This window comes from Scyliorhinus torazame, chromosome 12, assembly GCF_047496885.1.
Source record: "Scyliorhinus torazame isolate Kashiwa2021f chromosome 12, sScyTor2.1, whole genome shotgun sequence".
Lineage (NCBI taxonomy): Eukaryota > Metazoa > Chordata > Chondrichthyes > Carcharhiniformes > Scyliorhinidae > Scyliorhinus > Scyliorhinus torazame.
The window spans coordinates 4,159,088-4,172,985 of NC_092718.1; the positions used below are offsets into that span (position 1 = coordinate 4,159,088).

Consider the following 13,898-nt stretch of genomic DNA (forward strand, 5'->3'; position numbering starts at 1 on the left):
ATCACATAGGGGCTGGTTTAGCACAGGGCTAAAGAGCTGGCTTTTAAAGCAAACCAAGGCAGGCCAGCAGCACGGTTCAATTCCCGTACCAGCCTCCCCGAACAGGTGCCGGAATGTGGCGACTAGGGACTTTTCACAGTAACTTCATTGAAGCCCACTTGTGACAATAAGCGATTTTCATTTTAGCAAAACTGCATATTAGACCGAGACAATAAGCCTCACTCTAATGTGCAGATTCCCGAGGTACTGGAGACTTTGGGATTCAATCCCTTCGCCTCAGGGACCTCGGGCAATCGCCGTTTGGTACTGGTCCCGATACACGGGGACCCGACGGAACATCACTTGTGGGGGTCTCCCAGGGGATCGGAGGCCCTCAGCTGCATGCCCTTTGGGCAGGGTGGTGACCTGCCACTGCTGGTGCTACCTGGGCACCCTGGCACTGCCAAGATGGCACTTTGTGCACACGATCAGGCTGGGGGGGGTGCCCTTTGTGGGGGGTTGCGGGGACCCTCCCATCGTGTGTTCGGGCTGGGGGAGGAGGTTGGGATCTCTTTGGGAGCCTCGGAGTTCGGGACGTCATCAATCTCTTGCTACACTGGGGGTTCCGGCGAGCGGAGCTGCCACTGTATAAAACGGGGCTGTGAGCAGCCTCAGCCGTGCGGTCCCCGTTCAGGCCCTTTGTACAATGTGAGTCGTGTTGAACAGCCGGGCGTTTCTCAGCTCTGCCAGTGCCGGGACAGGCGGCTAAATGCTTTGTGCCCATTTGGTAGAATCGCAGCCAAAGTGTTGCTGTTGGGATTGAATTGCGAGCGGTTCGTGTTCCCGATGTGGGCGCTATTTCAGGACACGCTAATGGGCCACTGCTCTGTCCACGTGAATCCAGAGCAATTCCCAATCCCGCCGGTGTCAGACTCGCTGGAGCTGGAATTGGTGCTGGAGAGCCGGACTCCACAACCCCCACCCCCCACTTACCCCAACCCCCCCCCACATCCCCCTCACCCCCCCCAACCCCCACCCCCCACTTACCCCAACCCCCCCCACATCCCCCTCACCCACCCCAACCCCCACCCCCCACACCCACCGCCACCCACACCCCCCCCACCCCCACCCCCCCCAACCCCCACCCCAACCCACACCCCCCCCAACCCCCCACACCCCCTCCCACACCCCCCAACCCCCACCCCCTCGGGGAGGCGGGGCTGCTGGGCGGGGGGCGGGGGGGCGGGGCTGGCGGGGGGGCGGGGCTGGTCGGCGGGGGGGGCTGCTGGGGGGGGCGGGGCTGGTCGGGGGGGGGGGCGGGGCGGGCCGGGGGGGCGGGGCTGGTCGGGGCGGGGCTGGTCGGGGGGGCGGGGCTGGTCGGGGGCGGGAGGGGGCGGGGCTGGTCGGGGGGGAGGGGGCGGGGCTGGTCGGGGGGAGGGGGCTGGCCGGGGGCGGGAGGGGGCGGGGCTGGTCGGGGGGCGGGGCTGGCCGGGGGCGGGAGGGGGCGGGGCTGGTCGGGCGGGGCGGGTAGGCCCCAGGCCTCGGGCTGATGGAGTCGGAGCAGCCGGACAGCCTGGAGGGCTGGGTGGCGATCAGAGCCGATGTGTTCGCGGAGGCGGAGCGCGGCCGCCTGCGCTTCCTGGTGGGCTGGAATGAGGTGGAGGGGAAGTTCGCGCTGACCTGCCACAGCGGCGGGCGGCAGCGGGGCGACGCCGAGCCCCAGGCCCCGGGCAGCTGGGCCGCGCTGTACCGGCCGGAGGAGCTGGGCGCCATCCACCGGCAGCTGGCGGGCAGCTGCTCGGCCCTGGAGCCCTGCTTGCCGGCGCTGCCCGAGCTGCGGCCCGCCGGCCTGTGGGGCCTCCTGTTCCCGGCCCAGGGCCCGCCGCCCGGCCCCGGACTCGAGCCCGTCTGCCGCCAGCTGGAGCGCTACCTGGGCGCCGCCGCCGAGCTGTGCGGCCGCCGCATCCTCCTGGAGTCCGTCTTCCCCGCCGCCGCCGCCGGAGAATATTTCGAGAATCTGACCGAGTTCCGCAGGAAAAGTCTGGAACACAGAGTGGCTCGCGGCCGGGAGGCGCTGAGGGAGGTGAGGGGGGACCGGGGGGGGGGGGGGGAGGTGAGGGGGGACCGGGGGGGGGGGGGGAGGTGAGGGGGGACCGGGGGGGGGGGGGGGAGGTGAGGGGGGACCGGGGGGGGGGGAGGTGAGGGGGGGACCGGGGGGGGGGGGGGGGAGGTGAGGGGGGACCGGGGGGGGGGGGGGGGGGAGGGTGAGGGGGGACCGGGGGGGGGGGGGGGGGAGGTGAGGGGGGACGGGGGGGGGGGGGGGGAGGTGAGGGGGGACCGGGGGGGGGGGGGGGGGGAGGTGAGGGGGGACCGGGGGGGGGGGGGGGGAGGGTGAGGGGGGACGGGGGGGGGGGGGGGGGGGAGAGGTGAGGGGGGACCCGGGGGGGGGGGGGGAGGTGAGGGGGGACCGGGGGGGGGGGGGGGGGGGGGAGGTGAGGGGGGACCGGGGGGGGGGGGGGGGGGAGGTGAGGGGGGACCGGGTGGGGTGGGTGGGGGGGGGGGGAGGTGAGGGGGACCGGGTGGGTGGGTGGGGGGGGGGGTGGAGGTGAGGGGGGGACCGGGGGGGGGGGGGAGGTGAGGGGGGACCGGGTGGGTGGGGGGGGGGGTTAGGGGGGGACCGGGTGGGTGGGTGGGGGGGGGGGGAGGTGAGGGGGGACCGGGGGGGGGGGGGGAGGTGAGGGGGGGACCGGGTGGGTGGGGGGGGGGGGTTAGGGGGGGACCGGGTGGGTGGGTGGGGGGGGGGGGGAGGTGAGGGGGGACCGGGGGGGGGGGGGGAGGTGAGGGGGGACCGGGTGGGTGGGGGGGGGGGGTTAGGGGGGGACCGGGTGGGTGGGTGGGGGGGGGGGGGGGAGGTGAGGGGGGGACCGGGGGGGGGGGGGGAGGTGAGGGGGGACCGGGTGGGTGGGGGGGGGGGTTAGGGGGGGACCGGGTGGGTGGGTGGGGGGGGGGGGGGAGGTGAGGGGGGGACCGGGGTGTGGGGGGGGGGGGGAGGTGAGGGGGGACCGGGTTGGGGGGGCCGGGGAGGTGAGGGGGGACCGGGTTGGGGGGGGCCGGGGGAGGTGAGGGGGGACCGGGGTGGGGGGTGGTGAGGGGGGACCAGGTGGGGGGGGGGGTTAGGGGGGACCGGGTGGGGGGGGGGGGGTTAGGGGGACCGGGTGGGGGGGGGGGTTAGGGGGACCGGTGTGGGGGGGGGGGGTTAGGGGGACCGGGTGGGGGGGGGGTTAGGGGGGCCGGGGGAGGTGAGGGGGGACGGGGGGGGGAGGTGAGGGGGGACGGGGGGGGAGGGTGAGGGGGGACCGGGTGGGGGGGGGGGGGGGGGGGTTAGGGGGGCCGGGGGAGGAGGGGGACGGGGGGGGGGAGGTGAGGGGGGACCGGTTAGGGGGGGGGGGTTAGGGGGGACCGGGTGGGGGGGTGGTGAGGGGGGGACCGGGTGGGGGAGGTGAGGGGGGGACGGGTGGGGGGGGGGGGTTAGGGGGGCCCGGGGGAGGTGAGGGGGACGGGGGGGGGGAGGTGAGGGGGGACGGGGGGGGAGGTGAGGGGGGACCGGGTTGGGGGGGCCGGGGAGGTGAGGGGGGACCGGGTGGGGGGTGGTGAGGGGGGACCGGGTGGGGGGAGGTGAGGGGGGGACCGGTGTGGGGGGGGGGGGGGGGGGGGGGGGTTAGGGGGGCCGGGGGAGGTGAGGGGGGACGGGGGAGGTGAGGGGGGACCGGGTGGGGGGGGGGGTTAGAGGGGGGGGGGGGTTAGGGGGACCGGGTGGGGGGTGGTGAGGGGGGGACCGGGTGGGGGGAGGTGAGGGGGACCGGGTGGGGGGGGGGGGGTTAGGGGGGCCCGGGGGAGGTGAGGGGGGACGGGGGGGGGAGGTGAGGGGGACCGGGTTAGGGGGGCCGGGGGAGGTGAGGGGGGGACGGGGGGGGGAGGTGAGGGGGGACCGGGTTGGGGGGGCCGGGGGAGGTGAGGGGGGACCGGGTGGGGGGTGGTGAGGGGGGACCGGGTGGGGGGAGGTGAGGGGGGACCGGGTGGGGGGGGGGGGGGTTAGGTGGGCCGGGGAGAGGTGAGGGGGGACGGGGGAGGTGAGGGGGGACGGGGGGGGAGGTGAGAGGGGGACCGGGTGGTTGGGGGGGTGGGGTGAGGGGGGACCGGGTGGGGGGGGGGGGTTAGGGGGACCGGGTGGGGGGTGGTGAGGGGGGACCGGGTGGGGGGAGGTGAGGGGGGACCGGGTGGGGGGGGGGGGTTAGGGGGGACCGGGTGGGGGGGGGTTAGGGGGGCCGGGGGACCGGGGGAGGTGAGGGGGGGGGGTTAGGGGGGCCGGGGGAGGTGAGGGGGACGGGGGGGGGAGGTGAGGGGGGACCGGGTGGGGGGGGGGGGGGTTAGGGGGGCCGGGGGAGGTGAGGGGGGACCGGGTGGGGGGAGGTGAGGGGGGACCGGGTGGGGGGTGGTGAGGGGGGACCGGGTGGGGGGAGGTGAGGGGGGGCCGGGGGAGGTGAGGGGGGGACCGGGTGGGGGGAGGTGAGGGGGGACCGGGTGGGGGGGGTGGTGAGGGGGGGACCGGGTGGGGGAGGTGAGGGGGGCCGGGGGAGGTGAGGGGGGACCGGGTGGGGGGGGGGGGCCGGGGGAGGGGGACCGGGGGAGGTGAGGGGGGACCGGGTGGGGGGGTGGGGGTTAGGGGGGCCGGGGGAGGTGAGGGGGGACCGGGTGGGGGGGAGGTGAGGGGGGACGGGGGGGGGAGGTGAGGGGGGACCGGGTGGGGGGGGGGGGGGTTAGGGGGGCCGGGGGAGGGGGGGACCGGGGGAGGTGAGGGTGGGACCGGTGGGGTGGGGGGGGGGGGGGAGACCGGGGGAGGCGAGGGGGGGGGAGGACTTGGGGAGTGATGATTCTGGGGAAGTGTGTGTTGATAGTCTGTGTCCACTGTTGGATGTCGTGGCAAGTGTGAGGGGCCCATGTTATTGATGCCAGTGATTGACTGGAGTTGGCAGTGGCCTGAATGCTGAGTATTGATTATCCAGAAATGGACGATTGCAATCTGTGGGCATCTGTTTGGGTTTCCTGAGTGAATCGTGTGTCCATTGGAAATACATTGAATTTGTGGTGCAGTTGACCTGACTGGCCACCTCCTGTGAAACAGTGAAGGTGCTAAATACGTGCAGGTTGTTATTGTCAGTCCATGAGCATGAGGTCAGGTGGATCTGGTATGTCTCTCTTCTGGGGTCCATGAATTGGATTCAATTTTGAATTGTTTTTGGAGCAGGCAAGGAGCTGGATTAGGGGTTTGCCCCTGTCCACACTCTGTAACTCTGAATAAAATAAACGCAGCTAGTGAGTAAACTCTGGCAGTACAGCAACTTCTCAATCACTGTTGCTGGGGTGGGGATCAACCACTTTGCTGCCCCCATTTCCAGAACAGATCTGACCCGTCTAACTTGCGAGGGGATGGAACTGAATTGGTGGCCCCGGTGGGTCCCCTGATCTTTGCTTTCTCTCCTGGTTAGTTGGAATGATAAAAATCTGTAAAGAGATTGTGTCACAGGATAGTACAAAGGAAGATGATTAAACTATATAAACAAAATATAATGAGTTAATTTTTTCCCCTTCCCCTCCTCCACCCACTTGAAACAATAGCCAAGAGCAAAGCAGATTTTCAACTTCTGCCAACCAGCATTAATAACAACTTCTTAATCCTTTCATGCAGTGGAGTTTTACATTGCCAGTGTCACCAGGTCTCAAATCCTTCTCTATGAGGAGCAAGAGTGTGGTCTAGGGCTACACATTCTGCCCACCTCCTGTCCTAAAAGACCTTTCACTCCCTTGTCAATTGAGAATCTGTCTAACTCTGCCTTCAAAATATTCATTACACGACACCCATATTAGAGAACCTGCGTTGCACTCTGCTAGTAACCAATTGGTCCACTAAATCAGACTCTTAGCAACCTCGCTGCCATTTTGGCCTGAGCTGTATTCACCTGAATCAAAAGTGCTGACACCTGTCACCACTCCCACCTCAACTTATCTGCTGTTGAGATCATCCTCAGAAACACTGTACAAATTCTTTCTCTCTCTTTCCCCCCCCCAAAAAAAGAAACTGGGCCCCAGTGGTGTCAACTGTTTGAAGCCTTTAATATTTTAATAATGCTGTGGTGCCACTGCCCTTTGGGTTGTGCTAAGGAGCAGTGACTTGGTCCACAAGTCATTCTTCTGTTAACAGATGTACATTCCTTATGGGGCGACTCGGTAGCACAGTGGTTAGCACTGTTGCTTCACAGCACCAGGGACACTGGTTCGATTCCCGTCTTGGGTCACTGTCTGCGTGGGTTTCCTCAGGGTACTCTGGTTTCTTCCCACAAGTCCCGAAAGACATGCTGTTAGCTGAATTGGACATTCTGAATTCCCCCTCAGTGTACCAGAACAGGCACCAGAGTGTGGCGACTAGGGGATTTTCACTGTAGCTTCATTGCAGTGTTAATGTAAGCCTACTTGTGACACTCATAAGGATTATTATTATCTCTTCCAGATTCTGCACCAACACAATACCGCTAAAGAGATGGTAACCCTGAAAGCCATTTACCAAGAAGAAGATGAGGCCTACCAGGAATTGGTCACTGCGGCCACACAGTTCTACCAGTATTTACTCCAGCCTTTCCGGCACATGAGAGAGTGTGCCTCATTCTGTAAACAGGAGGTCTTGGTAATTCAATCCATACTGTTGTGGTTTCTTTACAGACTAATTTTTTTAATTAGCAATGTGTTTAATCAGTAATAACAATTGAACACAAAATAAAAGCAGGAATAGACCACACACCCCGTAGAGCCTGCTTTTTTATTCATTTTACGGGATGTGGGTGTTGTTGGCTTGACTAGCATTTATTGCCCATCCCCAGTTGACCTTCAGAGTGGCAATTGGCTTTGGATTCCTGGGATGGCAGGACGGTCATATGAGGAGAGACTAAATCGTTTGGGATTATATTCATTGGAGTTTAGAAGCGTGAGACGGGATCTCATAGAAACTTTAAAATTCTGACAGGGTAGATTCAGAAATAAGTTACCAATGGTGAGGGAGTCCAGAACTAGGGGGTCATAGTTTGAGGATATGGGGTACTTGTCATTTGCCAGGGTATCATCCAGGTCTTGCTGCATTTGAACATGAACTGCTTCAGGATCTGAGAAGTCACAAATGGTGCTGAACATTGTGCAAGCATCTGCGACCCATTGCCACCTTTCACCTGAGGATGGAAGGAAGGTCATTGACAAAGCAGCTGAAGCTGATTGGGCCGAGGACACTACCCTGAGGACCTCCAACCAACAGAGAATTCTCTCCATGATTCCCAATGCCTCCGTTTTTACTCGGGTTCCTTGATGCCATACTCGGCCTTCAGCTGTTTCTGAAATGTTCGGCCGTTTCATACAATCACGGCCGATCTTGGACTTCAACTCCATTTTCCTGTCGGCTCTCCATATCTCGTGATTCCGCAAGAGAGAAGAAATCTGCCGATCCCACTGATGGAGCACCCACACCCTCTGGGGTAGAAAATTCCAAAGATTCAGTAGCCTTCGGTGAAGGCATTTCTCATCTCGATCCTAAATGATCGGCCCCTTGTCCCAAGACTGGGCCCCCATGTTTTAACCCTCTCAGCGTCCCCTCCGTCTAACCTTTTTGAAGACTGAATGGAGTGGGTTCTTTAACACCAGAATCTCGAGGAACTGAATTAAAATTCTGTCCAGTGTTCAAGATCTCTCTCCTGCTGACTGCCACTGGAGACAAGTTTCTGAAGCCATTAAGTATTGCTGGAGGTGGACTAACTTCACGCTGGAGTTACAATATTATATGTGCTTGATCTAGGAGTATCTGGTACTGCACCGTGGCAACATGCTCCATACCTTAATGTTAATATCATTCACCAAAAGGTTAACAAGAACAGACTTATTTGGAACATTGGCACTTGAATCCAAATCAGGTGACTTCAATTCCTTTTTTTAATATAAATTTAGAGTACCCAATTATTTAGAGTACGCAGCTAACCACTGCGCCATTGTGCTGCCCTTCATTATTTGAATTCTGATTGCCATGACTTTATCCACAAGGTGACTGGCTCTTTTATCGTTGCAGAAATCTTTGGAGTTTGACGAGTTGGGTCCGAGGAGGATTCAAAGCCTACAGAAAGATGCAGAGGAATGGACCAGGAGGATGCAGGAAGCGGTTTGCTCAATCCAGGACATAACGGTGGATTACTTTAAAGAGACTGTGAAAGCACTGGCCGGTAAATCTGATCAGTGACACGACAGCTTGAGAAGCGGCCTGTGATTTATAGTATTAGATGATAACCATGTTTGATTCCATGTGATTTTATATCAGTAAACCTGGCTTGTGTGCAGCAGGAGGAGGGAGCATTGTCCTGGTCAGCTGAGGGTTCAGGTGAACACAGGGTGGATGATACAACAACAAAGTTGGGAAGAACGTTGTTCCATTTCAGGAAATATGTTTTGCTGTGTGTAGCTTTTGGAGGGAATATGGAAAGATCCGTAACATCCTAGAGAATGGCAACCAGCTTTGGATTGCCACTCCGTGCCTAATTACCCAGCATCCCTGGGTTTAAATTACACTTTCTGATGGCTCCCAGTGCAGGGCAATTGCCCAGAGGACATTTACGCTTCTGGGTCATTGCCATGCAAAGCCTGACCACTGAGAATCGTTTTTTTAAAAGGCCTTATCTGAAAGAGAGGGCGAGGGTGCCAAGGGAAAAGGAGGAATCTCCTTGCGCAAAATGTCAGGGACCTGAAAAAACCTAAATGCGTTATACAACTCCTCAAGACCAAGGGCGGCACGGTGGCGCAGTGGTTAGCACTGCTGCCTCACGGCGCCGAGGACCCAGGTTCAATCCCGGCCCTGGGTCACTGTCCGTGTGGAGTTTGCACATTCTCCCCTTGTCTGCGTGAGTCTCACCCCCACGACCCAAAGATGTGCAGGGTCGGTGGATTGGCCGCGTTAAATTTCCCCTTAATTAGAAAAACTTTTTTTTTCAAGTAGTTGAAGCCTGTTGGCCGATAGCTACTGGCTTTGACAGAACAGCTCTGTTCCTCCAAAATCACCCCTAGGAGGCAGAGCTCCAAGTGCATTTCCAGAACCTTCACCAACAGCTTAGTGTCCTCTTTCAGTACGAATAGGGCGATACGGCCCCCTCTCTCAGATCCTTATCCTTCAAAATCAAGGAGATTGATGCCTGCACCGGTGTGACCGGACATGGAATCGTTAAACATATCGAACAACAATGGGATCAGCTGACCCGCAAATGTCTTCTAAAATTCAATCAGCAATCCATCCGGGCACACCGCTTTACCAGGATGCATTAACCCGTACATTTCAGGATTTTCACCACTAGGGTAGACAAGCCATCCAATAATTCCGTCACCAGCAACCTCTCGTCCAGGGGCTCCGACTTGCAGAGGCTTCGGCAAAAGTCTTCAAAAGCAACATTGACCTTCTCTGGGCCGGAGACTAACCTGCCACTCGAGTCCTTCACCTGCACTATGTCCCGGGAGACAGCCTGCCGCCTCAGCTGGTGCGCTAATAGGAACTGGCCTTCTCCCCATATTCATAAAATGCCCCACTCGAGCCTCGCAGCTGGTGTGCCGCCTTGCCTATCGAGAACAGCTCAAATTCCATCTGCAACTTCAAGGATGGAGTCCACCAACTTCTGCCTATCCACCCTTTCACTCTTACGCTTATGTGCCTTATAGGAGATTATCTCCCCCCACCCCCCGGTAATCCATAATCCAGCAACTACTCCTAGAGTGCCCACACCAGGCTCGCCCAGGTCTGGTGTGGGGAGGGACTATATTTTGTACAAACTCAGTAGCACCTTTTAAAATCTGACACCGAGCAAAGAGCCAAGTGCTCAGTGAGAGATTTAGGAATGTGTCCGTAATGAAACTATTAGTTGATATTTCTCCCAAACCCTGTAGCCATGCAGAAACAGATGGAGGAAGATCAGAATCATTTTGGCAAAGCTGCCTGGAGCAGTGTCGCACCCAGACTGGAGAAGCTAAAGTTCATGTTTGCCAAGGAAACCTTGCAACACACAAGGGCGAAAGAACTTTGCCTCAATCGCAGGAAAGCAGAGATTCAGCACAAGGTAACACCTGTTGCATTGATTCATTTTTCCCTCTTGAGGGTGTGGCACATTCCCTTAACTCTTGCTTTAATTTTAGATGGAATATCTTGATACTGAGGAAGCAGTGGAAATGGTGGATGGGTTAGAAATACAGTATTATGAAACACAGCTGGAACTGTACAATATTCAGCTGGAAATGTTAAAGTATGAGGAGCTGCTCCTTTTCGCACAGTTGGACACCATTCGTCGACAGATCAAAGGTGGGCAGCACCTGTTAACCTGTTGGTTTATTCTGACTAACCCATTCACCCTTTAACAGTGAGAAAATTCAAAGATGCCCTGAAGCTGGTGTCTACCACCAATATGGAGAGGAATGGGGATTGATGTGTATTAGGGCAGATGTGGTCTTTGGCTTTGTCTAATGTCATAACCTCTCAGCAATGCCTCGTTCATATTGTGACGATTGGAAGACTTAAGAACTTTGGATTCTAACTATTGGGCAATTTAAGGGTTAGAGTCTGTTTGACTGCAGTGGTCATGTTTTTTTTTTGTAATACTGTTTTGCAGGGTTTGGGTGCTTTTAGCAGCCAGAAGTTGAAATTGACAAAGGAATAAGCTTTTCAGTCTGGACTAATATACTGTGGTTTGACTGGGAAAGTCCCCGTGGAGTTAATGAGCTTTGCAGCCTGCAGAGATCATTTTTTTCAGCTTGGGGAGATGAGGTCATTGCTGGGTGGGGGCAAGGAATACAGAACAGATATGTTGTTTTTTGAAGAGAAGGGAGTAGATTCTGATCTGCCTGATGCTGAGTCCACAACTCTCCCACAGTAAGATAGATTGAGAGCTGTATGTTTATTTCCTTGTTGTTTAATGGGAAATTGAGTAGTAGTGTTTAAGGTGTAATTGTAAGATGTTCTTTTCGGGTGTGAAGTTAAAAAGTTTAATGGTGTATGCATAATAAAGTTTTGTTTTAAAAATAACCAAGCGCTGTTTCTTCGTGCAATCACTCCTGGAGCGAATCATTCTTGCCGCACAGTCTTACAAATCAACTGAAATATTGGGATTTTGGTCCAGTATCCTAGCAACTGCTGTACCTGGTCTGGGATGATAATATGCTGAATTGCATAGAAAGACACTGGCCACTGAGTAGGAAAACAAGCAGCTGCTATTGCCCAGCAATGAGGCTAGAGATTCTGTTCTACTTTTTGGTATTTGATATCCGTTTGCCCGGACATCAGGAATAATGTCAGCGGATTTTTAAAGTCAGTGTTAACTCGAGAATGGGGAGGTGGATCCTCTGTTCAATATCTCATCCAAAGCTTGATGACCAGTGGTGTGCCTCAGGGATCAGTGCTGGGTCCACTGTTATTTGTGATTTATATTAATGATTTGGATGAGAATTTAGGAGGCATGGTTAGTAAGTTTGCAGATGACACCAAGATTGGTGGCACAGTGGATAGTGAAGAAGGTTATCTAGGATTGCAACGGGATCTTGATCAATTAGGCCAGTGGGCCGACGAATGGCAGATGGAGTTTAATTAAGATAAATGTGAGGTGATGCATTTTGGCAGATCGAATCAGGCCAGGACCTACTCAGTTAATGGTATGGCGTTGGGGAGAGTTATAGAACAAAGAGATCTAGGAGTACAGGTTCATAGCTCCTTGAAGGTGTAGTCGCAGGTGGACAGGGTGGTGAAGAAGGCATTCGGCATGCTTGGTTTCATTGGTCAACATTGAATACAGGAGTTGGGACGTCTTGTTGAAGTTGTACAAGACATTCGTACGGCCACACTTGGAATACTGTGTGCAGTTCTGGTCACCCTATTATAGAAAGGATATTATTAAACTAGAAAGAGTGCAGAAAAGATTTACTAGGATGTTGCCGGGACTTGATGGTTCGAGTTATAAGGAGAGGCTGGATAGACTGGGACTTTTTTCCCTGGAGCGTAGGAGGCTTAGGGGTGATCTTATAGAGGTCTATAAAATAATGAGGGGCATAGATAAGGTAGATAGTCAACATCGTTTCCCAAACGTAGGGGAGTCTAAAACTAGAGGGCATAGGTTTAAGGTGAGAGGGGAGAGATTCAGAAGGGCCCAGAGGGGCAATTTCTTCGCTCAGAGGGTAGTGAGTGTCTGGAATGTGCTGCCAGAGGTAGTAGTAGAGGCGGGTACAATTGTGTCTTTTAAAAAGCATTTAGATAGTTACATGGGTAAGATGGGTATAGAGGGTTATGGGCCAAGTGCGGGCAACTGGGACTAGCTTAATGGTAAAAACTGGGCGGCATGGACTGGTTGGGCCGAAGGGCCTGTTTCCATGCTGTAAACTTCTATGATTCTACCTCACGAATATTGGTCTTCATTCTCTCCTCTGACCTTCGCTGTTGCTGGGTAAAAATCCTGGGGTTCCCTCCCTCACAGCACAGTGGGTGTATCTACATCATATGGACTGCAGCGGTTCGAGAAGGCAGCTCACCACCACCTTCTCGGGCAGTTATGGATGGGCAATAAATGCTGGGCTGGCCAGCGGCGCCCTATTCCCTTGACATAAGCCAGTGATGGCAATCTGCCCCTCATTCCATGCTCACTGGTCTAAGAGTGTGATCGATGCAACACTGGTGTCCGTCTGTAATTTACTAATCAGACCGTAACCAACCTCCTTCATACTCTGATCAACTTTTAACAATTCTGATTTTATGTTTTGGAAATTCACTGTGAACCTATTGTCTGATTGGTGCCTATAAGTTTTGGAACTCTATAACTCTATAACTTAACTGCTATCAAAGTTTCTCTCGCGTTGCATCCCTCTCGATATTGAATTAGCAAATCACAAGTTCTCGGCTCAGTCTTTCCTGGGAAGTTGAGAAATCCGATTCAAAAATCTGGGGTTTTTTCAGACGTCTGTTCATAACCACGTTTATTTTCACAGTAAATATTTTGAACCAAATACATTGTTGCCCAAAATAAAAACAAAATGCTGACCGTTGGGAACAGGGGCGAAGATCCACTGCCTGAGATTGGCTGTGTGAAGTGTTCATTTAGCAGAGTGTTCTGGAATATTCTGTGCCACCATGAGGAATTGGGAAGTTTTGTAACTACTGAAAATAATTGTTTGTTGTTCATCCATTTGTTCATTTTACTTTTCAATCGATTTGCCTATTGGTTTGAAACCTGAAGCCAGGTTCAGGGTATTGTCATGTTGCGGCTCCAAGGTAGGGAGTGTGGTGAAGCCATTCACTGGAATCAGTTGCTAAAGGAATGTTCCACGTTGTCCTGGGAATGGTATCGGGCATCCAAGTATAAACAGACTGCAGCGCATCGGCCCGAAATAATGAGTAAAAAGGCGCAAAAATATAACGAGTTAAAAATGTACCCAGATTGAAAAAGAAAAATACTGCCACTTCACAGAAACTCTTTGCTATTCTTCATTCCAGAAAAAGAGGAGGAGGTGATTTATTATGACACCTGTGAAGACCCTCAGCAGCTTCAGACCACTGATGAACAGGGGTTGATACATGACACTCGTTCAGTAGACATGAAGAAATTATGGCGCAAGGCTCGCCAGCTGGAGACGAAGCGAGGTCATATTGGTGCACGCCGATCCTATTTGAGAAATAAGCGGGTAATTGGTACAATGTTCCTTAACTGAGGTGTTTTGTTTAGATAATTGGATCCCCTCTATTTTTCCCGTCTCTGCAGCCTCCAGAATTGTAATTTCACAAATCTTATCAGCAAAGATTATTTTCTCTCGCGTGACCTTTG

The 13,898-nt window shown here is 56.3% G+C and overlaps 1 protein-coding gene across 2 annotated transcripts in view; it reads left to right on the forward strand.

The window, feature by feature from the left end:
- Window positions 1-1,501: 1,501 nt before the first annotated feature.
- The window catches only part of whamm (WASP homolog associated with actin, golgi membranes and microtubules), a 36,836-nt gene continuing 24,439 nt past the window's right edge, over window positions 1,502-13,898 (forward strand). For both annotated transcript variants that reach the window (XR_011933843.1, XM_072470292.1), the window contains exons 1-6: window positions 1,502-2,062; window positions 6,545-6,718; window positions 8,138-8,288; window positions 9,991-10,160; window positions 10,237-10,399; window positions 13,571-13,758. Coding sequence is in view for 1 of the 2 variants with exons in the window: in XM_072470292.1 (XP_072326393.1) it covers window positions 1,529-2,062; window positions 6,545-6,718; window positions 8,138-8,288; window positions 9,991-10,160; window positions 10,237-10,399; window positions 13,571-13,758 (1,380 nt within the window). In the remaining variant the exon portion in view is untranslated. The remainder of the gene's footprint in view (window positions 2,063-6,544; window positions 6,719-8,137; window positions 8,289-9,990; window positions 10,161-10,236; window positions 10,400-13,570; window positions 13,759-13,898) is intronic.